This window comes from Hyla sarda, chromosome 9, assembly GCF_029499605.1.
Source record: "Hyla sarda isolate aHylSar1 chromosome 9, aHylSar1.hap1, whole genome shotgun sequence".
NCBI lineage: Eukaryota > Metazoa > Chordata > Amphibia > Anura > Hylidae > Hyla > Hyla sarda.
In genome coordinates this window covers 20,002,435-20,029,728 of record NC_079197.1, presented here as the reverse complement: position 1 = coordinate 20,029,728, position 27,294 = coordinate 20,002,435, and the positions used below count along the sequence as shown (strand labels likewise).

General features: G+C 42.5%; 1 protein-coding gene across 2 annotated transcripts; it reads right to left on the bottom strand.

Moving 5' to 3' along the window:
• Positions 1-27,089, bottom strand: LOC130291070 (ficolin-1-like). 2 transcript variants are annotated; one of them, XM_056539439.1, is made up of 10 exons: positions 21,087-21,285; positions 20,745-21,010; positions 17,017-17,130; positions 10,857-10,910; positions 6,696-6,731; positions 4,931-4,960; positions 2,772-2,899; positions 2,571-2,700; positions 2,363-2,497; positions 2-576 (listed from the first exon to the last, which is right to left on the bottom strand). In XM_056539439.1, exons 2-10 carry the CDS (start codon positions 20,812-20,814, stop codon positions 335-337), a joined length of 939 nt encoding a protein of 312 aa, XP_056395414.1. In that variant the 5' UTR covers positions 20,815-21,010; positions 21,087-21,285; the 3' UTR covers positions 2-334. The 2 variants fall into 2 exon arrangements, with proteins under 2 accessions (XP_056395415.1, XP_056395414.1); XM_056539440.1 differs by lacking the exons at positions 20,745-21,010; positions 21,087-21,285 and adding an exon at positions 26,942-27,089 and having other exon boundaries at positions 1-576.
• Positions 27,090-27,294: the final 205 nt, after the last annotated feature.

Genomic DNA, 27,294 nt, shown 5'->3' with positions numbered 1-27,294 from the left:
CTTGTGTGTACAACAATGTTGTTGTTTTTTTTGTTTTAGATACATACATCCATCTTTTATTAAAGTTTGGAAAAATACAATGTTCTTCCCCCCCAAAAAAAGCAGGGTGGGGGGATGGAGTTGGTGTTGTGCCAACTGATTCAATGTTCTATGGTGGATAGATGTTGGACACTATAGTCCTAATTATAAGTTCTCCTACGACCTGGCCCCATTGGCAGCCATAGATAACCAGATACTATATATTTGTACTTTATGGTAATGAACATTTTTCGCTCTTTTCGCCTCCGGTAGTTTTCGCCCTCATCTTGCGTTGGCTCCGCTTTCTATTGGTGATTTACTGCACAGGCCTGATCTTCATTTCTGAAAACTTATAGGAGTAGTTATAACCCTTTCCACCGTTCCAGTTTATGCCATCGGCATAAGAGGCGTGCTGCCCACCCAGATAGCGTCCATTAAGGTTTGCATTGTGGCAACTTTCGTACCACCAGCCTCCTTTGTAGTTAGTGGCACAATTGTGTAGGGAATCTTTATCCTTTGTGGCAAATGGCATGTCTCTGTGACCGTCCATAGAACTACCTGGAAATATCAACACCAGCTCAGTGAATCATTGTACATTCAGATGAAGATGTCTTTCAATGCTCCAAGCAGAACTACTTGGAAAGCCTACATTTACGTTATTTCTATGTGTGTGCCCCCCCGATCACAATCCCAGCCTTGTGTATCGATGGGCTTAGTCTTGTTATTGTACAAATTCTAAATTTCAATAATTTCGATGTCCACAATCCACCTATTGTTATTAAAGACAAAAAGTATGGCGGGAAGAGATATGGATGCCCACATTGAGGCACAAAAGTCACTAGATTTGATGCAAAAATTATAATAGTCCCATGTTTGGCCCCCCCAACAAAAAAAAAAAAAAACGGGATGTGAGGATGGGATATAAGGAAAGGATATGAGATCATGATATGTGGATGAAATGAGGTTAGGATATGAGAATGGGATATGAGGACAGGACATGTGGATGAGAGCGTCATTGTTGTCCCCTTCCACAACGTTTAGGTAGGAATATCGGGCAATGCTGTGTACTCTGCTAGATTATCTCTATATATATGTGTGTGTGTGTATATATATATATATATATATATATATATATATATATATATAAAAAAATATACATTCAGCTATTGAGTTGCCTGAGGCGACCCAAACCAATCTGTCACCCGGACTAATCATTCTCATGAGTTTTACTGCCTAAACCACTTGTGTACAGTACAGTTATAAACGACACTGTGTCTCTGCATCAAATGGAACAAAGGGATGACCATCACTGATCACATATTGAAGGGACTCAATGTTACATCTTAGCAAAAGCATCCCAGTGATACGGGATTAGTACAGATGAACCTGACGTAGAGGGCTGAACACTCGAAATGTGTTGTTCTACTGTTGTATACATTTTTTTTCATTTTATTTAGTTTAGAATAAAAGCTTGGGGTTTCAATACATGATCCACTGTATCCTGGAGATACCTCCAGTTGAGGTCATACAACCAGTAATGGTCATAGGTTCCAGCTCCTGTCAGAAGCCTGTACATTACGAGCCCTGAGTGGGGAGATGTCACAACTTTCCAAGGCTACTAAAACATAATGCAGTAATAGAAATCTCTGAATTCCAGTCCCATATGCCATATCCAAGCATGCATACTTGGGGTACCAGGAAAAAAAAGAAAATGATGTCTCACAATGTGCAATCCAAACATAACATGGACTATTCTAAATAGAAAGTGAAAGTATGACACTCAATGTCTAGTCTTGGGTACGAAACAGAAAGTGGGACAAAGGTTGCAAAGCTCTTCACATATAGATAGAACCAATCAAAGGGGTATTCCGGCCAAATACATTTTATGCCCTATCCAAAGGGGCCCTCTGATCTCTGTTCAGCACCCGTATTATATGACGGGCTGCTGCTCCAGTCTCGGAAACCGCTTTGTTTCTGGGACTGGAGATGTGATGTCACCTCACGCCCTCTCGTGATGTCATGCCACACCCCCTTGTGACATCACACCATGCCGTGGCATCACGAGGGAGAGTGGCATGACACCTCCAGTCCCTGAAAACAAAGAGGTTTCCGAGACTGAAGCAGCAGCCCAGCATATAATGCGGGTGCTGCATGGGGATCGCGGGGGGCCCCTTTGGATAGGACATAAGATGTCTGGCCAGAATACCCCTTTAATTTCTACCGACCAAGTTTACTAAAAAAAAATGTCACGGTCCATGTCTTAAATGACAGTGATACTGAAGAGATCCCAGGATCTATAATCTGCCTCATATCTATTAATGGGACCCATCTGACCTGATCTCACCTGCATTTCCTTCTGTATAAGCTCCAAGTAACAATTTATATTTTTCATCCTCTCCCAAAACCTGGAAAGAGGCATACTTGGCGTAATGCATCGTCCTCTCGAAATCCTGAAGATCAATCCGCATCTCCCATGTACCTGAGGGAAGGTTTTGGTAAATCTTACAGTTCACTACATACTAGTAAGTGTATGGCTGAATAATAATTCTCACCTGATGATGTCAGCATATGAAGATTGTCATTTCCCAACCAAAACTCATTCAGACGACTGCCGAATCCCATCTTGTATGAATTCCAGTCACGAAAAAAGTCAACTGAGCCATCCCAGCGCCTCTGGAAAACCTGAACACTCTATAGTTATATATTCCATTTCATTATATGACATATTCCCATTATGATGGTAGTGCACTTACGATCCAGCCTCCCCCATCAGTATGCATATCACACAGGACCTTCAGGGGCTTCTGGTTTGGGGGGTAGATCGTGTACCAGTCACTTAGGACTTCACCCTGCTCCAGTAGTTCCTTGCAGTTTTTGGCAGCTGAGATGAAAAGACAGATGAAGAGTTTACTGTATACACACCATCTCAGCAGTAATGTCCACAACAACACAATCATGGCCAGAACTATGGCGGTCACAGCTGCTATAGGGTCCAAGAGGCTGAGGGGCCAGAACACATAGGGGAGACTTATCAAAATCTGTCCAGAGGAAATGTTTCCCAGTTGCCCATAGCAACCAATCAGATCGCATCTTTCATTTCTGAGAGGCCTTTTCAAATATGAAAGCAGCGATCTGATTGGTTGCTATGGGCAACTCAACTTCTTTTCCTCTGGACAGGTGTTGATAAATCCCCCCCCCCCCCTTATCTTTTTGTAGAGGATAACAAGATGGTGGCTTTCTGCTATCTATCACTACTATGTGGTTTCTATATATGCTGCTATTTTTTATACCTTTACTTTTTGCTACTGTCTTTAGATGGATAAACCCATCTCAACCTATAGGGGGCCCTAGCTCTCTACGTTTCACAGGCATTGGGTTAGTGAGACCCCCGGTCAGAGGCGGAGACCAGGACAAATTACAAAACGTTATGGATTTATCATTTGCAGACTGTGACCCCCAAAAGGATTAAATGAGAAGCTCAGTTTTGTAAGCTTCCTATGACGCATTATACCTATGTCACACTCCCTAATACCATCACAGTTAATGGCTGCTTAGCATGATATTTTCTTGACCCCTCCCCATCCCTTTCTGGTACTGGCCAAATTTTAATTCCCTCACACTCCCGTCATCTCTGTTTTTTTTACCATCCATCTCTCTGTCTGGACCTACCTGATCCTAGTGTCCAACATAGGTGCACGTCCAGGATACAAAACAATCTTTATCTACATACAGAGGAGGCCAAATGCCTTGCAATATCTATCCTAACATCAGGTTGCTGACAGGGCTCACTGAAACGTGTGCGCAACACATGCAACCAGCACAGCAGTAGAACCTCATGCAATCACCAGAAGGGGGTCCACCTCTCCTAGCTGAGCATTCCAGCCCCCATTTTCTGAAACTACTGCTGATTTTCTGATACTACTCTGATGTTCAGCCAATCACTACTCTGATGTTCAGCCAATCACTACTCTGATGTTCAGCCAATCACTACTCTGACGTTCAGCCAATCACTACTCTGATGTTCAGCCAATCACTACTCTGACGTTCAGGCAATCACTACTCTGACGTTTAGCCAATCACTACTCTGATGTTCAGCCAATCACTACTCTGACGTTCAGCCAATCACTACTCTGATGTTCAGCCAATCACTACTCTGACGTTCAGCCAATCACTACTCTGATGTTCAGCCAATCACTACTCTGACGTTCAGCCAATCACTACTCTGACGTTCAGCCAATCACTAATCTGATGTTCAGCCAATCACTACTCTGATGTTCAGCCAATCATCAACTGAGGCAGAATATTGCTGCAGCTGGTGATTGTTTAAGCATTTCAGAAATGGGGACCGGTGCGCTCAGCAAAAAGAGCAGAGCCCTGTCCTCAAGATTGTGGCCGGACTCTCTGGAAGACAGCAGCCATGTTTTTTTCTAATCCTGGGGGCTTTAAGTCTTAAATGATGCACACTTAGGTTGAGTTCACACTTATGAAGCTCCAGACCAAAAAACTTATATATGAATCTTAAGAGTGCAGCCAGAGTTGACTGAATCAGTCTGCATTAGGACCACGCGGACATTGCCGACCCTATAGATGGCAATGTCTGCAAGATCAGTCTTCTGGAGGCAGAATTTCAACATCAGAATAGCTATCGCTAAAATTCCATAGTGTGCACTGTGCAGCGGATCATATTGCCAGCAATGGGACTCTGCTCCACCAGAATCTCCGGAATTTCACAAAAAATTCTGTAGTGTGAACCCGGCATTAAACTCCATTTACATTATTCCTTGCCTTTTATCAATAAATACCAAGTCATCCTTGGCCCCATGTCTTGTAATTGCTTTATACCCATTTACCCAACCTCCTCCACCGCAAAGTCTCAATATCTTTGAAAGTATTTTACAATATGACTACTTACCATACACAGAGTCAGAGTTGCCCTTTTCTCCTGTTTTGAAGAAAAAATAAATAAAATTATTTATTTTTTAATATATGTCATTGTATATTGGCAATAAATGGTGCCCAAGTGCAGACTAGAAAAAACAAACAATGTACAACCTCATGGCAATACATTTTTCATGTGCTTCTGTCTTGTTCAGCCTTTTCTGCAACAAGATTATTGGGGACATATTTAAAAACTGGCTTATTCTGAGGAAGTGTAAACTTAGACTAGACAGTCTAAGACGGAGCCAGATTTTGACAGTGGCCTAGGCTGTTTGAAAATCTGGTGTACACAGACTCATCGTACCACCTGTGGCACATTCAGGGGGGTCCAAAGAGTCAAGATAGCAATGGGAGGTCTCCTTATATGCCTCCTGGTCTACTTTGGCGATCCTCTTTTGTGATTTGTCCTTTGGCAGAGGAGAAGAAGTAGATCAGAGTCCTTAGTCCAGCTCGCCTACACCATAGGATCCTGCAAGGATCTGCACTCAGCCAAATGCAATATATCCAGAAAAGAAATGTTGATCCAGCAATATAATAACAAAAACCAGCTTTATTAAGACACATGGTAAAAGCAGGTACAGAAACCCTTCAGCATTGCATCAAACGCGTTTCAGGCCCATGCGCGCCCTTCGTCACTGACGAAGGGCGCGCATGGGCCTGAAACGCGTTTGGTGCAATGCTGAAGGGTTTCTGTACCTGCTTTTACCGTGTGTCTTAATAAAGCTGGATTTCGTTATCATATTTCTGGATCAATGTTCCTTTCCAAGAAGAAGTAGATCACAGATTACACTCATCAGTGCTATGCCAATACATAGCACTGAACAGTATTAGGAAATTATAGATTGCTATAAATAGTCCCCTGTGGGGATGCAAAAAACTTTAAAAAAATAAGAAAAAAAAAAGTTTTTATAAAAATAAGCCCCCCCCCACCTTCCAATAAAAAAAACCTCCCCACTTTTCCCATCTTACAAAAAATTTTTTTTTTTAAATGTAAAAAACATATTTAGTATCGCCGTTTGTGAAAATGTCTGAACTATTAAAATATAATGCTAATGATCCCGTACAATGAACAGCGTAAGCGGGGGGAAAAAAAGTACAAAAAGTCTATAAATTATTATTTATAAGTCACACATAAGCAAAAGTGGTACTGATATTTATTCCCCGTATATGGAAATAAAAAGGAAAGTTATATGGGATTATAGGACAATTTCTGTACAGGCAGTTCAAAGTCACCTACAAAATCCCATAACTGTCCATATAAAAATCTCTACTGATGATCCATGAAAAAGTCTCTAAAATGTTAGTATCCACTAAAAATTTGCTAGAATAAAGTAAGGGTGAAAAAAGTCACTAAAAAGTTACAAAAAGTTGGCAAAAAACTGTGCAAGCCAAAACGATCTGTTATGATAAATAAGGTGCTAGTACAATGACACAGACAACCAAAAATAATGGTGTAAAAAAAGGGTTTAGCCACACCAATATTGATAGACCTCCCTCAAAGTCTTCTCTATAGTAACCATTCTGATCAAATCTAACCTGGACAAAAAATAAGTGTTGAAATCTGATTGGTTGTTTTTCTGTGCACAAGAACGAGTGCGATTTATAAGAACTGGTACAAAAGTAAAGCAACCAATCAGATTCCAGTTCTCATATTTCCAAGCTACCTGATTGGTTGCTCTACTTTCTATGTTTTTTTTTGTATATGGCCTCTTATATGTGGGAATTACCGGATGACTTACCTTTTTCCCCCTTTTCACCTTTGGACCCTTCAACACCTATTCCATGGTAAAAATAAAAAAAAATTACTTAATATAAAAACTGTGTATTCAAAGCGCAAAAAACGGGACTTTGAGAAGTTATGTATATAATACAACTTACTAAGAAGATGCGATGTTATGTGCTAGTGTTCAGAGAATCTCACCCAATAAGGCTCTGTACCGATGTATTCCTTTTCATACTGTCCTCCAGATGATGTGGATATAGCGCTGTTCTTGCAGGTAATGCTTCATATTCTGAGTTTGGGGAGGTTTGGGAGACATCCCCGGCCGGTGGCATCTCGACCTAAACCTTTCCTGCGGAAATCCCTGTGTTTGGTTCAAGTGACTACACTTATGTGAACCTGAAAGGTCAGAAAGGCTTCCAACGCATTTCAAAGGCAAATACGGCCTCCTTCATCAGGGTGATTGTTTTCTGCTCCTCCTATCCTTTTCAAGGCTTGTTTTTATCATGCTACCTGCATTAGTGAGAACAGGCTAGTTTGTTTATTTATGTATATTCACTGGTCGGATGTGGCTATCTATTATTTTAGGATACACAAGAACTTTTCTATTGTTGAATTAAGTTTTCACTGAAAAAAGTCAATGTTTAATCCAATAGTCGCGTGCTATTAACCCTTTAGACGCGGGGTTCAAAGTTGAGCGCCACGTCTAAAGTGAAAGTAAAACATTGCTGGTTAGCTCAGGGGGCTGTTCGGGAGCACCGCGGCAAAAGAGCGGCATCCCGAACAGCTCTAGGACAGCAGGAGGGTCCCTTTCCTTGCCTCCTGTTGTCCGATCGCCGAATAACTGCTCAATGCCTGAGATCCAGGCATGAGCAGTCAAGCGGCAGAATCATTGATCAATGGTTTCCTATAAGAAACCATTGATCAATGTAAAAGATCAGTGTGTGCAGTGTTATAGCCCCCTATGGGAGCTATAACATTGCAAAAAAAAAGTACAAAAAAAAAAAGTTAAGATCATTTAACCCCTTCCCTAATAAAAGTTTGAATAACCCCCCTTAGTTATAGGGGTCAGAAGATGACAATTTTAAACGTATATATTTTCCTGCATGTAGTTATGATTTTTTTCAGAAGTACGACAAAATGAAACCTATATAAGTAGGGAATCATTTTAATCGTATGGACCTACAGAATAAAGAGAAGGTGTCATTTTTAACGAAAAATGTACTGTGAAGAAACGGAAGATTTTTTTTTCTGTTTCTCCGTAGATTTTTGGGTAAAATGACTGATGTCATAACAAAGTAGAATTATTGTCGCAAAAAAATAAGCCATCATATGGATTTTTAAGTGCAAAATTGAAAGGGTTATGATTTTTTAAAGGTAAGGAGGAAAAAACTAAAGTGCGAAAACGGAAAAACCCTGAGTCCTTAAGGGGTTAAAGTGCTTGTATAGGGGATGTCCCTTGAATTTTTGCCCTATATTATATATATGTTCCCTTATTCTTTTAGATAGCATCCTCTTTGTTCGTCATACATACATTTTATTGCAGGGACATTTTATTCCCTTTATTACACCCTGGCTTTTACAATTAATATGGTCATTTATATTTTTCCTGCAGTCGATCCTCCCGTGTCTATGATGTCAAAATTAGGGGTTTTGTGTGGTGCGGCATGCTTTACATTGTCTACATGGAAAAAACCCTGCTTGAGTGGTTAGATATAGATTTTTATTATCTGTCTTTTTCTTTTTTAGGTTTGGATTTTTTACAGTAGGTGCTATCTTATTATCAATGTTGGGGACTGTAAGTAATAACTCCCCTATAGTTGTATCATTTTGGAGTATACCCCAATGTTTTTTAACAAATTTTTTTTTAAAAGGAAACTGTGCTTTGAGTAGGTGATGATAATAGGTATTTGCAATATATCAACATTGTTTCTTTCTATATTTTTTTTTATTTTTTACCTTATTCGTTAATATTTGTTTTCTGTCAATTTCCTTTATTTCTTCTACAATGACTGACATCCTCATATCCTTTATTCCTGAATTTTGTTTGTAATTCCTCTGCTTCTTTATTATAGTTTTTGAAAAATCCATGCAGTTACGTCTGAGGCATAAAAACGGACTTCTCAGTATGTTTTCCAACCATTGGGGTAAATGACAGCTGTCTTTAGGTATAAAACTATTGCTGTCAGTGCTTTTATGATACATAGTGGTTATTATTTTTCCTTCCTCTATAGTGATATTTAAGTCTAAAAAGTGAATACCGGTTTTGTTATACTCTCCAGTGAATGAATACGTCATTTATATTAATATCCATTAAAAATTGTTTAAAAACGGTTTCATTTCCCTCCCAGATAAAAATAACATCATCAATTAAGCGTTTCCAGAGGACCAGACCCGCACCTAGCTGACCACCTGGGACTATGTACTCTTCCTCCCAGTGGCCTATGTACAGATTAGAATAGCTGGGTGCCAATCTGGTAACCCCATCGTTGTACCCCACTTCTGCAAGTAAAATTGATTTTCGTACTTAAAATAATTATGGGTTAAAATGTAAAAAATAGCATCCCCCTATAAAGTGCACTTGTGCCTCTGGGATGTTTTAATTTTGTTTAAAAAAATGTTCTGCCGTCTCTCTGCCTTTGTGATGTTCTATCACAGTGTATAGTGAAGTCACGTCACAATAAAATAATTCTCCTTCAAAACAATTTTTTCTAATAATTGTAAAATATGCGTGGTGTTCTTCAAATATGGCTGCAATTGTTCATCCACATATTTCGATAAGTTTGAAATTAGACAATCAATCCCAGAAATAATGGGTCTTCTTTTCTCTTTCATTTAGGATTCCTTCTTCCACTTCTTTGTCTATCAAAATGTTTAATTCCTTCTGAAAGACTACTAAAGGGTCCCCTTTTAAGGTAGTTTTTCGTAGGTTTTTGTGTCTCCTAGAAGACTTAGAGATTCCCCATGGTAATCTGTGGTATTAAAGGAGTACTCCGGCGCTTAGACATCTTATCCCCTATCCAAAGGATAGGGGATAAGATGCCTGATCGCGGGGGTCCCGCCACTGTAGACCCCCGTGATCTTGCACCCCAGTTAAAATCAGTCCTGGAGCATGTTCGCTCCGGGTCTGATTACCGGCGACCACGGGGCAGGCGGCGTGTGACGTAACGCTCTGTCACGCCCCCTCCCATAGGCTTGCATTGAGGGGCGGAGCGTGAAGTCACACGGGGGCGGAGGCGTGACGTCACACGCTGCCGGCCCCGTGGTTGCTCCGGGACTGATTTTAACTGGGGTTCTGCGTGCAAGATCACGGGGGTCCCCAGCGGCGGGACCCCCGCGATCAGGCATCTTATCCCCTATCCTTTGGATAGGGGATAAGATGTCTAAGTGCCGTAGTACCCCTTTAAGCATAATAATGCTTCCCCCTTTGTCCGCCGGTCTTATTACTACATCATTATTAGCCTGCAGATTTTTTATTGCCTTCTTTTCTTCCTTTGTTAGTTTAGTATTTTGATGTTTCCCATTGATTTTTATTTTACGGAGGTCTTTAGTGATCATATTTTCGAATGTGTGGAATGCCTCTGAGTATTCGTTGTATCGGAAAAACGTAGACCTTTTCTTTAATTGGTTATGATTAAGTATAGATGATAGGGGGGGGGGGGGGTCAGTATTTGTGGTTGTAGTTATAGGATTTTTTAGAAAATACTTTTTTAGTGTTAAGTTACGCATACATTTTTTCACACAAATATAGGCGTCAAATTTATTAAAACTGTTAGTTGGGGCAAATTTGAGACCTTTTTGTAACAGTTTTTCCTCTCCTGATTTTAAAGTGTAAATACTCAAATAGCATAATCCACGTGGACTGCTGGGACAAAGCTGCAGCCTCCCGTATACCCGGAGTCTGCTCCGTAGTTATGATGAGCCGGGAAGCACCGCCGGGCGGCGCCCCATGTGACATCGGGCTTCCTGTCAACTGACACCAGACACGTGACGAACCCACGGCGTGGAGGACTGGAACATCCGCGGGTTCTTAAAGGTGCATCCGCCCCTCCCATAAATACAGGCTAATGAATTAGCCCCCTCACATATATACATAAATACATTTTCAGTAGGAATTTAGTGAAAATGGGAAAATCTCCTTTTATTCAAACTCTAGGGAGACCAATCCTTTATCACTTACCATGTACACCGGGAGGACCAATCTTTCCTGCAATGCCTTGAAGACCTTTTTCTCCTAAATAAAAGATGTCTAATTTTAGCTACATTTCCAACATATGAGGACATCACTATTATAAATGATTAAGGGATTTAATTCATTTGGCTTTGCTTGTGGTGATTATACTCGTACTACCGTAGATTAGAATAGCAGAATAGGCCTATTTGTAATGTGGTGGCCTAGTACAGGAGTTGCACCCCTGTACCCTTGCTGCCCTGTCAGGCAAACTCTATTCAGTGACCCCTGGGTCTGTATTCCCTAAATAGTTAACTACACAATGTAATATATATAACTTGTCATATGCCTTTAAATACTGTTGTCATGTGTTGTAACCAAGGAAGGCACCAGTTAGCTATGGGACCCCTCCAGAGTCTCCCCCATATAAGCCCTGGGTGGAGCTAGCTCAGGTCTCTTAGTCTCTTCTCAACTGAGTGCAGCAAGGTCAAGTCCTGAGGGAGAGTGTCTGGTGTCCAGAGGGGACCCAAAGTCTACCACGCATCCGCAAGTCCACTATCCCACTAGTGAACGTCAAAACCTGTTAAGCTGCATACAGGATGAAGTCTGTCAAGTCAGTCCCAGTCAAGTCAGTCAAGGTTAATCTGTGTCAAGTCAGCGTGGTCCTGCATCAAATTGTCCAAATCCACTACAGGTCCTAGCGAGCCCTAAGGTCTCTGAAGTCACTGGTCACCTCCTTGAGCCTGGCTAAGCTGTTAAGACTGTTACACCTGTCTACCTCAGTAAAGCTGCCGTTGTTCCGTAACTTGGCGTCGGAGAGATTATTTGCCCCCCTGTGCCTAGCCCAGGATCCAGCAGTATTCCTTCAGGTGGTGAAGAGGTTAAACCACGCCCTGGTGTCACGAACACAAGGGGTTAATGCCATCTGCCCCTAGGGTAATAACATCTGCCCTCATCGCACCCTCACCACAGTAATATATTGAAATGTTCCAAAGAGGAGAATTGTGACAATTTTGAATTTTTATGTAAATATCCACAAACAAGTACGAATAAAATCATCATATTCTGTCATAAACCTCATTTACCTCTGCATGTACAGTGAGAACAATAATAGTCTGGTCCGATACCACAGACTAAGGCCTCTCACACATCCCCAATATACGCACAGTTTAGTGTCCATTATGAACTCATCTTAGACCTAGGATGACCTAAGTCTGGCTCAGTAAATCTGTAGGTTGTCCGGTTCTGAATATTCCCAATAGAGGACAGACGCAATAGGGGACAAACCCAATAGAGGACACACGCAATAGAGGACAAACCCAATAGGGGACATTCCCAATAGGGGACACACCCAATAGAGGACACACCCAATAGGGGACAAACCCAATAGAGGACACACGCAATAGGGGACAAACCCAATAGAGGACATACCCAATAGGGGACACACCCAATAGGGGACACACCCAATAGAGGACACACCCAATAGAGGACACACCCAATAGAGGACACACCCAATAGAGGACACACCAATAGAGGACAAACCCAATAGGGGACATTCCCAATAGAGGACAAACCCAATAGCTGACACACCCAATAGAGGACACACCCAATAGAGAAGAAACCCAATAGAGGACAAACCCAATAGGGGACATTCCCAATAGTGGACACACCTAATTGGGGACCAAACAATCCAACAGGCTTATGTGCCGGCCCTATCTCGTACACAGGGCGGTCATCAGGGGGTACAGCCAATACCCCAGTAAGGGGCCCAGCCTCCCAGGAGCCCCAGGCCCCCACTGCACCCCTCCCCCCTGCAGAAGCCCCAGCACAGAAACAGAAGACTGATGTTTAAACAGTGGTCTCCTGCTTCTGTACATCCGCCGGCCACATCATTCACCCCTCTCCTTCCCTGATCCCCCTCCGTGCCACTTTATTACCCCTGTGCCAAATAATTTCCTCTTGATCCTCCATGTGCTATTTCATTTCCCCTCTATTACCCTCAGTGCCATTTTATCCCCCCCCCCCTTTATCCCCCTGTGCCATTTCATCCCCCCCCCCCCCCCCATTTATCCCCTTGTGCCACTTCATAAAGAGGGGGTTGATGAATTTACACAGAGGGTAATGAAGGGGGAATGAAATGGCAAAGGGGTATCAAGGGGAAATGACGTGGCACATGGGGTAAGAGAGGGATAATTTGGCACAAGGCACAGGGGAATAAGGTGGCATAAGGGTAGATTAAACGGCACGGGGAGATTGTACTGTAATATGGCTTCTTATCATGTTTTATAGGTAATTACATTCTGGAGTGAGTACAGGACAGGATTCAGACATTAAGAAAGATTTTGCAGACCTTGCAGCTGAACTAATCTAGTCTGACTGACTCCGGCAAATGTAGACTGATTGGTGGAATAGTGCCCCCTTTTATAGTACTTTCTTAACCATATATGCAATATGCATTAGACAATGTGGCTCTTGGTATAATTGCGGCCATTTCATATTTTCAGAAGTAGATGTCACTAAATACAAGGAACACACTATGCATTTGTGATGTCCCAGTACGGGATATGTTCCCACAGTCCTGTCTGGTTTAGTCCCTGTACGTCCTCAGGGCTCTCCTGCAGTGTTCCCCCATAATGTGTATAAGTTATGTACTAAGGGTAAAGGATCTTTGATATGGTTACATGATATTGGTTGTCACATGTTTAAGTCATATGTTTTGTTACCCAGAGAGCACCAGGTGACCAGGTGACCCGCATCTAGCCTTGTCACATGTTTAAGTCATATGTTTTGTTACCCATAGAGCACCAGGTGACCCGCAGCTAGCCTAGGGGCTCCATGCACAGCCCTAAGGAAGGGAGGAGCTGCAATCTGCCTCTTTTGCTCTTAAAGGGGTACTCTGGTGGAAAACTTTTTTTTTTTTTTTTAATCAACTGGTGCCAGAAAGTTAAACAGATTTGTAAATCACTTCTATTAAAAAATCTTAATCCTTCCAGTACTTATTAGCTGCTGAATACTACAGAGGAAATTATTTTCTTTTTGGAACACAGAGCTCTCTGCTGACATCTCTGTCCATTTTAAGAACTGTCCAGAGTAGGAGAAAATTCCCATAGTAAACATATGCTGCTCTGGACAGTTCCTAAAATGGACAGAGATGTCAGCAGAGAGCACTGTGTTCCAAAGAGAAAAGAATTTCCTCTGCAGTATTCAGCAGCTAATAAGTACTGGAAGGATTAAGATTTTTTTAATAGAAGTAATTTACAATTCTGTTTAACTTTCTGGCACCAGTTGATCTAAAAAAAAAAAAGTTTTCCACCGGAGTACCCCTTTAACGACACAGGACGTATATTTACGTCCTGCGCCAGCTCCTGCGATATGAAGCGGGATCGCACCACGATCCCGCATCATATCGCGTCGGTCCCGGCGCTCATCAACGGCCGCGGCTAATACCACACATCGCCGATCGCGGCGATGTGCGGTATTAACCCTTTAGAAGCGGCGGTCAAAGCTGACCGCCGCTTCTAAAGTGAAAGTGACCCGGCTGCTCAGTCGGGCTGTTCGGGACCGCCGTGGGGAAATTGCTGCGTCCCGAACAGCTGATCGGACACCGGGAGGGCCCTTACCTGCCTCCTCGGTGTCCGATCGATGAATGACTGCTCCGTGCCTGAGATCCAGGCAGGAGCAGTCATGCGCCGATAACACTGATCACAGGCGTGTTAATACACGCCAGTGATCAGCATAGGAGATCAGTGTGTGCAGTGTTATAGGTCCCTATGGGACCTATAACACTGCAAAAATTTTTAAAAAAAAAAGTGTTAATAAAGGTCATTTAAAAATCATACCGATAAAAACTTCAGATCATGGCGCAAAAAATGAGTCCTCATACCGCCCTGTACGTGGAAAAATGAAAAAGTTATAGGGGTCAGAAGATGACATTTTTAAACGTATAAATTTTCCTGCATGTAGTTAGGATTTTTTCCAGAAGTGCGACAAAATCAAACCTATATAAGTAGGGTATCATTTTAACCGTATGGACCTACAGAATAATGATAAGGTGTAATTTTTACTGAAATATGCACTGCGTAGAAACGGAAGCCCCCAAAAGTTACAAAATGGCGTTTTTTTTTTCGATTTTGTCGCACAATTATTTTTTTTCCCGTTTCGCCGTGCATTTTTGGGTAAAATGACTAATGTCACTGCAAAGTAGAATTGGCGACACAAAATATAAGCCATAATATGGATTTTTAGGTGGAAAATTGAAAGGGTTATGATTTTTAAAAGGTAAGGAGGAAAAAACGAAAGTGCAAAAAGGGAAAAACCCTGAATCCTTAAGGGGTTAAGCCTCTCTTAGATCCTGAGGTTAAGTCCAGTCCAGACATCTGAGATCCAGTGTCCAGCACATCTGGAGGCCTCAAGGCTAAATTGCAGCCACAAGTCAGTAAGACAAGTCATCTCTGTCTGCTGTCACTATCTTCAGTCAAGTCAATACTATTATAGTCAGCGTGGCTGTGCTAGAGTCTGTCAAGTCACTGCAAGTCCCAGCAAGCTGCGAGGTCCTTTGTTTTACTGGTCACCTCTCTGGGAACCTTACTACTCTGTAAAGACTTATACTTGTTCAACTTCAGTAAAGCTACTGTGGTGTCCCGGTACAGTATTGCATCCAGTACCTAGTGTAGAGGTCCCCCAAGTCAGAGTAACTGCGTTCAGGTAGGGTTCCTCAGGTGGGGCAGCCCCTAGTCGCCTCTCCTCAAGTCTATCTCTAATGATAATATATATATATTTAATAATTATATCTATATTTTATAGTAATGTATAGTGTGCTTACCTTGTTCAGCGTCGTAGGACCTTCGGTCATGTGACCATGCTAATAACCTCTACGGTATGTTGGAGGACCTTTGGCGGTCCTTGGGTCACGTGTTACCCACAAATCTCTGTAATGGTGATTGACATCCGTATGGACCAATTAGTGTTAGTCCAGCCCCTGCCCATATAAGGGAGCTGCGTCCAATTATCGCTCTCTTGGGTTGCTGCTCTCGTGGATGCCGGACTAACAGGACCGTTCTATGCAACTTTCAAAGACACGCTAGGCCTCAAAACCTCCAGCCTCAGCAGAACCAAAACCGTGAGTTCAAATCTAAATCCCTGCTAATGCTAGCGTGACTACTGGACCGCAACTAAACCCTAAATCCAGTGGAACAGCGCACAGGACTAAAAGACTCTAAATCCTAAAGTCCCAACCTTTGTCAATCTCCAAGGAAAGCCGTTGTTATGCTGAGAGACTGTTATGTTATTGAAGCTTGCAGAAGACCTTCAGTAAAAGTTATTATTGTTTCAGAAAACTCTCCGGTTGTGGACAATCTATTATTATCTACCTCCCTATCGCTCTTGGGAAGGGTGGCGGTAGGACAAGCATTACTGAGGAGCCCTCACCCTGGCGTCACGAATAGCAAGGGTTAACAAGAACCCTTTAATAACCGCACAGCTACACTCCCCATACCCTACATCCCCAGGCTATCACACTGCCGTTAACCTTAACCTGGCCTTGGACTATTATTTACCCCCGCTTAACCTAGGAGTAACGGGATTACCTTCGGGTGGTTACATAGGCAAACCACGCTCTGGCGTCACGAACACTAAGGGGTTAACACCATCTGCCCCTACACCTCACATCGCACCCCCGTGGCTCGCCACACATTCATAGAGGCAAACACATATAAACAAAATGAAAATGAGGGAGCCAAGTTAACTCCTTAAAGGGATACTCCACTTCCCCAGCTTTTGGAAAATGTAGTTCCGAACACTGGGTGCAGGCTGCGGGGGTCGTGGCGTCATACCAGGCCCCCTCAGTGCACCTCTATGGGAGGGGGTGTGGTGGCTGCCATGCCCACTCCCATAGACTTCCATTGAGGGTGGCGTGAGGTGACGTCACTAGGCTTCACAACCCCTGCAGCCCGCACCCAGCGTTTGGAACAAAATGTTCCAAACGCTGGGGCAGTGGAGTACCCCTTTAAGTGCTAATGTTGGAGTTACATGTCCTACAGATCAGTTCAGTCACTAAATACCCACATAATAGGACACTGCAATACAAATAGTATAGATGAGATGTACTATGACCTGATACATTACTCCATAAACCTTTAAATTATATTACCCACATCGGGATCCCCTTTACCTTTTTCTCCAGGTGATCCAGCTTCTCCTTTTTGTCCAGGAGATCCAGGAAAGCCTGGACATCCTCTGAGAACGGTCAGCTTGTCCGAGTCTCCGATGCCTAAAACCTTCACTTCTGTGAGGAGTCATGGAGAGAATCAATAAGCCATCGCATGGAAGAGAGTTCACGAATACATATGGGTACATTCTATGCTATTTAAAGGGGTACTTCCGTGGAAAACTTTTTCTTTTTAAATCAACTGGTGCCAGAAAGTTAAACAGATTTGTAAATTAATTCTATTAAAAAAAAATCTTAATCCTTCCAGTACTTATTAGCTGCTGAATACTACAGAGGAAATTATTTTCTTTTTGGAACACAGTGCTCTCTGCTGGCATCATGACCACAGTGCTCTCTCTGCTGATATCTCTTTCCATTTTAGGAACTGTCCAGAGCAGCATATGTTTGCTATGGGGATTTTCTCCTACTCTGGACAGTTCTTAAAATAGACAGAGGAGTCAGCAGAGAGCACTGTGGTCGTGATGTCAGCAGAGAGCAAGGTGTTCCAAAAAGAAAAGAATTTCCTCTGTAGTATTGTACTGGAAGGATTAAGATTTTTTTTAATAGAAGTTATTTACAAATCTGTTTAACTGTCTGGCAGCAGTTTATTAAAAAAAAAAAGTTTTACACCGGAGTACTTCTTTAATATCTTGAAAAAATCTCTATAGAACAGTGGTCTCCAACCTGCGGACCTCCAGATGTTGCAAAACTACAACTCCCAGCATGCCCGGACAGCCAACGGCTGTCCGGGCATGCTGGGAGTTGTAGTTTTGCATCATCTGGAGGTCTGCAGGTTGAAGACCACTGCTATAGAGTGTGTGTTCTGTTCAGATACAGAGCACCAAATCTCCAGCAAAGATACAGCAAAAAGTTCTACTTCAGTTCATTTCAGTCAAAATCTCTTTAGCAAACAGTTGCACAAATATTGCACAACAGAGACACTTTTGTGACTTTTCTACACCATAAAAAGCCCTAAACCTGTGCCAGAAAGTTATACAGATTTGTAAATTACTTCTATGTAAAAATCTAAACCCTTCCAATACTTATCAGCTGCTGTATGCTCCACAAGAAGTTGTGTAGTTCTTTCCAGTCTGGCCACAGTGCTCTCTGCTGCCACCTCTGTCCGTGTCAGGAACTGTCTGGAGAAGGAGCAAATCCCCATAGCAAACCTCTCCTGCTCTGGACAGTTCTGACATGGACAGAGGTGGCATCAGAGAGCACTGTGGTCAGACTGGGAAGAACCACACAACTTCTTCTGGAGCATACAGCAGCTGATAAGTACTGGAAGGGTTAAGATTTTTTTAATAGAAGTAATTTACAAATCTGTTTAAATTTGGAGAGAAAAAAAAAAGTTTTCCACTGGAGTACCCCTTTAATCCTTCCATTACTTATCAACTGCAGGATGCTCCAGAGGAAGTTGTGTAGTCCTTTCCAGTCTTTCTCTCTGCTGCCACCTCTGTCCCTGTCAGGAACTGTATAGAGCAGGAGAGTTGCTTAGGACAGTTCTTGACATGGACAGAGGTGTCAGTAGAGAGCAATGTGGTCGAACTGTTGAATCAAGTTAAATTATTTGGAGAATGTTCAAAAACAGAACTGAAAATGTACGAAATCAGCTCCAAAAGAAGAGTCATTTCCTGCACCCATTTATTTCAGAGGGGAATTGTAAAATCAGCACTGCAAAAAGAAATGACATTTCAGGGCTTCTTTTGGAGCTTTTTTTTTTTTTTTACACTCTGTGAACAAATCCATATACTGTGTGAACATAGCCTTATACTGAGTGAATATATCCTTATACTGTGAACATAGCCTTATACTGAGTGAATATATCTGTATACTGTGTGAACATAGCCTTATACTGAGTGAACAAATCCGTATACTGAGTGAACATAGCCTTATACTGAGTGAACATAGCCTTATACTGAGTGAACATAGCCTTATACTGAGTAAACATAGCCTTATACTAAGTGAATATATCATTATACTGTGAACATAGCCTTATGCTGTGTGAATATATCCATATACTGTGTGAACATAGCCTTATACTGAGTGAATATAGCCTTATACTGAGTGAACATAGCCTTATACTGAGTAAATATATCCTTATACTGTGAACATAGCCTTATACTGAGTAAACATAGCCTTATACTGAGTAAACATAGCCTTATACTGAGTAAACATAGCCTTATACTAAGTGAATATATCCTTATAATGTGAACATAGCCTTATACTGAGTGAATATATCCTTATACTGAGTGAACATAGCCTTATACTCAGTGAACATAGCCTTATACTGAGAGAATATATCCTTATACTGAGTGGATATATCCTTATACTGTGTGGACATAGCCTTATACTGAGAGAATATATCCTTATACTGAGTGGATATATCCTTATACTGTGTGAACATAGCCTTATATTGAGTAAACATACAGTAGCCTTATACTGCTTGAATATATCCTTATATTGAGTAAACATAGTCTTATACTGAGTGAGTATGTCCTTATACTGTGTGAACATAGCCTTATACTGAGTAAACATAGCTTTATACTGAGTGAATATATCCTTATACTGTGTGAACATAGCCTTATACTGAGTGAACATAGCCTTATACTGAGTGAACATATCCTTATACTGAGTGAACATATCCTTATACTGAGTGAGCATAGCCTTATACTGAGTGAACATAGCCTTATTCTTAGTGAGTATAGCCTATTGGAGAGATTTTCATCTTATTTTCCTTGTTGGTTTTACTCCTGGTTTGGGTAAAAATAGTGACCAACATAAGCCCCATAATACACAGTGTGAACATAGCCTTATACTGAGTGAACATAGCCTTATACTGAGTGAACATAGCCTTATACCGAGTGAACATATCCTTATACTGAGTGAACATATCCTTATACTGAGTGAACATATCCTTATACTGAGTGAACATATCCTTATACTGAGTGAACATATCCTTATACTGAGTGAACATATCCTTATACTGAGTGAACATATCCTTATACTGAGTGAACATATCCTTATACTGAGTGAACATAGCCTTATACTGAGTGAACATAGCCTTATACTGAGTGAACATAGCCTTATACTGAGTGAACATAGCCTTATACTGTGTGAACATAGCCTTATACTGAGTGAACATAGCCTTATACTGAGTGAACATAGCCTTATACTGAGTGAACATAGCCTTATACTGAGTGAACATAGCCTTATACTGTGTGAACGTAGCCTTATACTGAGTGAACGTAGCCTTATACTGTGTGAACATAGCCTTATACTGAGTGAACATAGCCTTATACTGAGTGAACATAGCCTTATACTGAGTGAACATAGCCTTATACTGAGTGAATATAGCCTTATACTGAGTGAACATAGCCTTATACTGAGTGAACATAGCCTTATACTGAGTTAACATAGCCTTATACTGAGTGAACATAGCCTTATACTGAGTGAACATAGCCTTATACTGAGTGAATATAGCCTTATACTGAGTGAACATAGCCTTATACTGAGTGAACGTAGCCTTATACTGAGTGAACATAGCCTTATACTGTGTGGACATAGCCTTATACTGTGTGGACATAGCCTTATACTGAGTGAACATAGCCTTATACTGAGTGAACATAGCCTTATACTGAGTGAACATAGCCTTATACTGAGTGAACATAGCCCGTAGACAGGGCTCTCACCTGGACAGGAATTGTCAGCGCCAGAGAGGGCGGCCGCCATAAAGATCCCAGCCAACCATGACACCCACATGATGACGGGAGCAGCAGATTCTCCGATCCCTCAGAGGGGTGTGAGGAGCAGGGTCTCTTATAGGACTGGTCCTTGTCCCTCCTCTTTTTATTCCGTCATTATTAGATACAGAACATGAGACCCAGATATTTATAGACATCATTCTTCTCACATGATGGAGAGGGCAACAGATAAACCCTGCGGCAATGGAGGAAAACTAGACATTTTTCATGAACCTTAGAGCTCTCCTGACCTGTCTGTTTTTTTTAACTCTTGCAACTCTTAAAGAGTACCTCTCATGATCTTGTTGTGATCTGGCGTTACCCAGCAGGCGTGACATCATCTGAAGCCATACAGGGGACAACTTCCTCCCTCACTCCGCTACACACAGCCCAGAGCAGTTCAGTGTGTGATGAGCTATGATTGGCGAAGGCCCCTATTCAGCCCTCCAGACTGCATTTCCTGTATTTGGACTTCTGCCAGGCCAGTAGGAGTCCAAAGTCTGTGCAAGAGATGGAGGCAAATGTGCTCTGGACTAGTAGGGAGACACCTAGTGACAGCTGTTTTAAACACAAATAAAACATAGAAAACTTTTTTTTTTTTTTTTTTTAAACAAAGTACATTAGAGAGATTTTTTATTTACCATAAGGAGTGCAATAGCAAAAATTAGTTTAATGAGAGTGACCATTTAAAGTGGTGCAGATATTCCTCCTGGAAATGTATCGCTTAACCCCTTAAGGACCGAGCCATTTTATACCTTAAGGACCGGAGCGTTTTTTGCAATTCTGACCACTGTCACTTTAAACATTAATAACTCTGGAAGGCTTTTAGTTATCATTCTGATTCCGAGATTGTTTTTTCGTGACATATTCTACTTTAACTTAGTGGTAAAATTTTATGGTAACTTACATCCTTTCTTGGTGAAAAATCCCAAATTTTGATGAAAAAAATGAAAATTTTGCATTTTTCTAACTTTGAAGCTCTCTGCTTGTAAGGAAAATGGATATTCAAAATATATTTTTGTTGGGTTCACATATACAATATGTCTACTTTATGTTTGCATCATAAAATTTATGAGTTTTTACTTTTGGAAGACACCAGAGGGCTTCAAAGTTCAGCAGCAATTTTGACATTTTTCACAAAATTTTCAAACTCACTATTTTTCAGGGACCAGTTCAGTTTTGAAGTGGATTTGAAGGGTCTTCATATTAGAAATACCCCACAAATGACCCCATTATAAAAACTACACCCCCTAAAGTATTCAAAAAAACATTCAGTAAGTATATTAACCCTTTAGGTGTTTCACAGGAATAGCAGCAAAGTGAAGGAGAAAATTCAAAATCTTCATTTTTTACACTCGCATGTTCTTGTAGACCCAATTTTTGAATTTTTGCAAGGGATAAAAAGGAGAAAATTTTTACTTGTATTTGAAACCCAATTTCTCTCGAGTAAGCACATACCTCATATGTCTATGTTAATTGTTCGGCGGGCGCAGTAGAGGGCTCAGAAGGGAAGGAGCGACAAATGGTTTTTGGGGGGCATGCCGCATTTAGGAAGCCCCTATGGTGCCAGGACAGCAAAAAAAAACACATGGCATACCATTTTGGAAACTAGACCCCTCAGGGAACGTAACAAGGGGTAAAGTGAACCTTAATACCCCACAGGTGATTCACGACTTTTGCATATGTAAAAAAAATATTTATTTTTTTTACCTAAAATGCTTGGTTTCCCAAAAATTTTACATTTTTAAAAAGGGTAATAGCAGAAAATACCCCCCAAAATTTGAAGCCCAATTTCTCCCGATACAGAAAACACCTTGCATGGGGGTGAAAAGTTCTCTGCTGGCGCACTACAGGTCTCAGAAGAGAAGGAGTCACATTTGGCTTTTTGAAAGCAAATTTTGCTCTGGGGGCATGCCGCATTTAGGAAGCCCCTATGGTGCCAGAACAGCAAAAAAAACCCACATGGCATACCATTTTGGAAACTAGACCCCTCGGGGAACGTAACAAGGGGTAACGTGAACCTTAATGCCCTACAGGTGTTTCACAACTTTTGCATATGTAAAAAAAAAAATTTTTTTTTACCTAAAATGCTTGTTTTCCCAAAATGTTTACATTTTTAAAAAGGGTAATAGCGGAAAATACCCCCCAAAATTTGAAGCCCAATTTCTCCCGATTCAGAAAACACCCCATATGGGGGTGAAAAGTGCTCTGCTGGCGCACTACAGGTCTCAGAAGAGAAGGAGTAACATTTGGCTTTTTGAAAGCAAATTTTGCTCTGGGGGCATGCCGCATTTAGGAAGCCCCTATGGTGCCAGAACAGCAAAAATAACCACATGGCATACCATTTTGGAAACTAGACCCCTCAGGGAACGTAACAAGGGGTAATGTGAACCTTAATACCCTACAGGTGTTTCACGACTTTTGCATATGTAAAAAAATATATATTTTTTTTACCTAAAATGCTTGGTTTCCCAAAATTTTTACAATTTTAAAAAGGGTAATAGCAGAAAATACCCCCCAAAATTTGAAGCCCAATTTCTCCCGATTCAGAAAACACCCCATATGGGTGTGAAAAGTGCTCTGCTGGCGCACTACAGATCTCAGAAGAGAAGGAGTCACATTTGGCTTTTTGAAAGCGAATTTTGCTCTGGGGGCATGCCGCATTTAGGAAGCCCCTATGGTGCCAGGACAGCAAAAAGAAAAACACATGGCATACCATTTTGGAAACTAGACCCCTCGGGGAACGTAACAAGGGGTAATTTGAACCTTAATACCCTACAGGTGTTTCACGACTTTTGCATATGTAAAAAAAATATATTTTTTTTACCTAAAATGCTTGTTTTCCCAAAAAGTTTACATTTTTTAAAAGGGTAATAGCAGAAAATACCCCCCAAAATTTGAAGCCCAATTTCTCCCGAGTACGGCGATACCCCATATGTGACCCTAAACTGTTGCCTTGAAATACGACAGGGCTCCAAAGTGAGAGCGCCATGCGCATTTGAGGCCTAAATTAGGGACTTGCATAGGGGTGGACATAGGGGTATTCTACGCCAGTGATTCCCAAACAGGGTGCCTCCAGCTGTTGTAAAACTCCCAGCATGCCTGGACAGTCAACGGCTATCTGGCAATACTGGGAGTAGTTGTTTTGCAACAGCTGGAGGCTCCGTTTTGGAAACAGTGGCGTAGTTTCTCGCTGGCAGTTTGAGCTACGGCAGAAAATTTGACGCAGCTCAAACTTGCAGCCGGATACTTACTGTAATCCTCCGCCCATGTGAGTGTACCCTGTACGTTCACATTGGGGGGGAACATCCAGCTGTTGCAAAACTACAACTCCCAGCATGTATGGTCTATCAGTGCATGCTGGGAGTTGTAGTTTTGCAACCGCTGGAGGCTCCGTTTTGGAAACAGTGGCGTACCAGACGTTTTTCATTTTTATTGGGGAGGGGGGCTGTGTAGGGGTATGTGTATATGTAGTGTTTTTTACTTTTTATTTTATTGTGTGTTAGTGTAGTGTAGTGTTTTTAGGGTACAGTCACACGGGCGGGGGGTTCACAGTAGTTTCTCGCTGGCAGTTTGAGCTGCGGCAGAAATTTTGCCGCACCTCAAACTTGCAGCCGGATACTTACTGTAATCCTCCGCCCATGTGAGTGTACCCTGTACATTCACATTGGGGGGGGGGACATCCAGCTGTTGCAAAACTACAACTCCCAGCATGTACGGTCTATCAGTGCATGCTGGGAGTTGTAGTTTTGCAACAGCTGGAGGCACACTGGTTGTGAAACACCGAGTTTGGTAACAAACTCAGTGTTTTGCAACCAGTGTGCCTTCAGCTGTTGCAAAAGCTACAACCCCCAGCATGTACGGACAGCGGAAGGGCATGCTGGGTGTTGTAGTTATGCAACAGCTGGAGGCATACTACTTTGGCTGGGGATGCTGGGGATTGTAGTTATGCAACAGCTGGAGACACACTGGTTTGCTACTTAACTCAGTGTGCCTTCAGCTGTTGCAAAACTACAACTCTCAGCAGTCACCGACAGCCAAAGGGCATGCTGGGAGTTGTAGTTATGCAACCACCAGATGCACCACTACAACTCCCAGCATGCACTTTAGCTGATTGTGCAAGCTGGGAGTTGTAGTTACACAACAGCTGAAGGTACACTTATACATAGAAAAAATGTGCCTCCAGCTGTTGCAAAACTACAAGTCCCAGCATGCCCATAAGGGCATGCTGGGAGTTGTGGTGGTCTGCCTCCTGCTGTTGCATAACTACAGCTCCCAGCATGCCCTTTTTGCATGCTGGGAGCTGTTGCTAAGCAACAGCAGGAGGCTGTCACTCACCTCCAACGATCCAGCAGCACAGGTCAGTCCCTCGTCGTCTCCGCCGCCACCGCTGCTCCTGGGGCCCCGATCCCAACAGGGGCGCCGGGGATCGGGGTCCCCAGCACCCGGGGTGCACGTCCCGCACCCGCTCACGTCCTCCGGAAGAGGGGCGGAGCGGGTTGCGGGAGTGACACCCGCAGCAGGCGCCCTGATTGGTCGGCCGGTAATCCGGCCGACGAATCAGGGCGATCGTGAGGTGGCACCAGTGCCACCTCACCCCTGCTGGCTCTGGCTGTTCGGGGCCGTCTCTGACGGCCCCGATCAGCCAATAGTTCCGGGTCACCGGGTCACTGGAGACCCGATTGACCCGGAATCCGCCGCAGATCGCTGGACTGAATTGTCCAGCGATCTGCGGCCATCGCCGACAAGGGGGGTCATAATGACCCCCCTGGGCGATATGCCCCGATGCCTGCTGAACGATTTCAGCAGGCATCGGGGACCGGCTCCGCTCCAGATGGTTGCGGGGGGCCGGTAAAACACATGACGTTCTCATACGTCATGTGTCCTTAAGGACTCGGAAATGGAGACGTATGAGAACGTCATGTGTCCTTAAGGGGTTAAAGGGGTACTCCCGTGGAAAACTTTTTTTTTTTTTTTTTTAAATCAACTGGTGCCAGAAAGTTAAACAGATTTGTAAATCACTTCTATTAAAAAATCTTAATCCTTCCAGTACTTTTTAGGGGCTGTATACTAAAGAGAAATCCAAAAAAGAAATGCACCTCTGTCCATTTTAGCAACTATTCAGAGCAGCATATGTTTGCTATGGGGATTTTCTCCTGCTCTCTGGACAGTTCCTACAATGACCAGCAGAGGTCAGCAGAGAGCACTGTGGTCATGACATCAGAGGAAATGCATTTCTTTTTTTGGATTTTTCTTTAGTATACAGCCCCTAAAAAGTACTGGAAGGATTTAGATTTTTTAATAGAAGTAATTTACATATCTGTTTAACTTTCTGGCACCAGTTGATTTAAAAAAAAAGTTTTCCACGGGAGTACCCCTTTAACTGTCAGCTGAACAGGATGGTGTCACACTGTCAGCACAGATTGGATAGTGACAAAGCCCATTGACAAGGGTCCCATAACATGCACATGTCAATTTAGTCATAGATTATCAGGAGGAATAACAGAGGAGCAGCTAAACAGTAAGTCATATATTATACTGAAGATTAATATTATGAGGAACACAAGTGTGGTGGCCCAGTGTGAGCGGTACCAGCTGCTACTCTGAACTTATTCGGGTGGCTGAGGTATAAAAGTTTTGCCGGACAGTAAAGTGTGTATTTCGGGTGCTGAAGGCCTAAGTAACTCTATTTTCAACATTGCAAATGTGTCTTTCTGTCATAACATGCGTTCGCATGAGTTCTTCAGCGTGCAAAGTGTTAATTCTTCCAAAACTTTTCTTTGACAGGTGAATGCAGAATCTAGTAACGTGTAAGACTCCTATGCAAAGAGTGCAGGAGTGGCCCCAAATCCCCAAATCAACTCCCTTAACCTGGGATTGCAGAAGGAACTCAATCTCTAGCACATGTGAGCTCAAGTTCTGTCACACCAATCTGGCGTCGGGAGCTTGTGATGTCATAGCCCCACCCCCTCATGATGTCATGCCCCGCCCCTCAATGCAAGTCTATGCGAGGGGGGTGTGACAGCTGTCTTTGCTCAGCTAAAGGGATACTCAAAAGAACTGAAACGTGTCCCTTATTCTTAGGGGGGGATAAGTGTCTGATGGCAGCCGGTCCGACCACTCTTGTGCGGGACCCCACTACTTACCCATGCTCGGCCCGCACAGGTCTCCACCCCTAGAGAGGCCTCCACAGCCTGGGAGTTGTAGTTTTACAACTGCTGGAGGCACCCTGGTTGGAAAATACTGACATAGGGGGAGATTTATCAAAACCTGTGCAGAGGTAAAAATGCCCAGTTGCCCATAGCAACCAATCAGCTCGCTTCTTTCATTTTGCAGAGGCTTTGTTGAAAATGAAAGAAGCGATCTGATTGGTTGCTATGGGCAACTGGGCAACTTTTCCTTTGCACAAATTTTGATAAATCTCTCCATTTGGGGAGATTTATCAAAATTTGTGCAAAGGAAAAGTTGCCCAGTTGCCCATAGCAACCAATCAGATCGC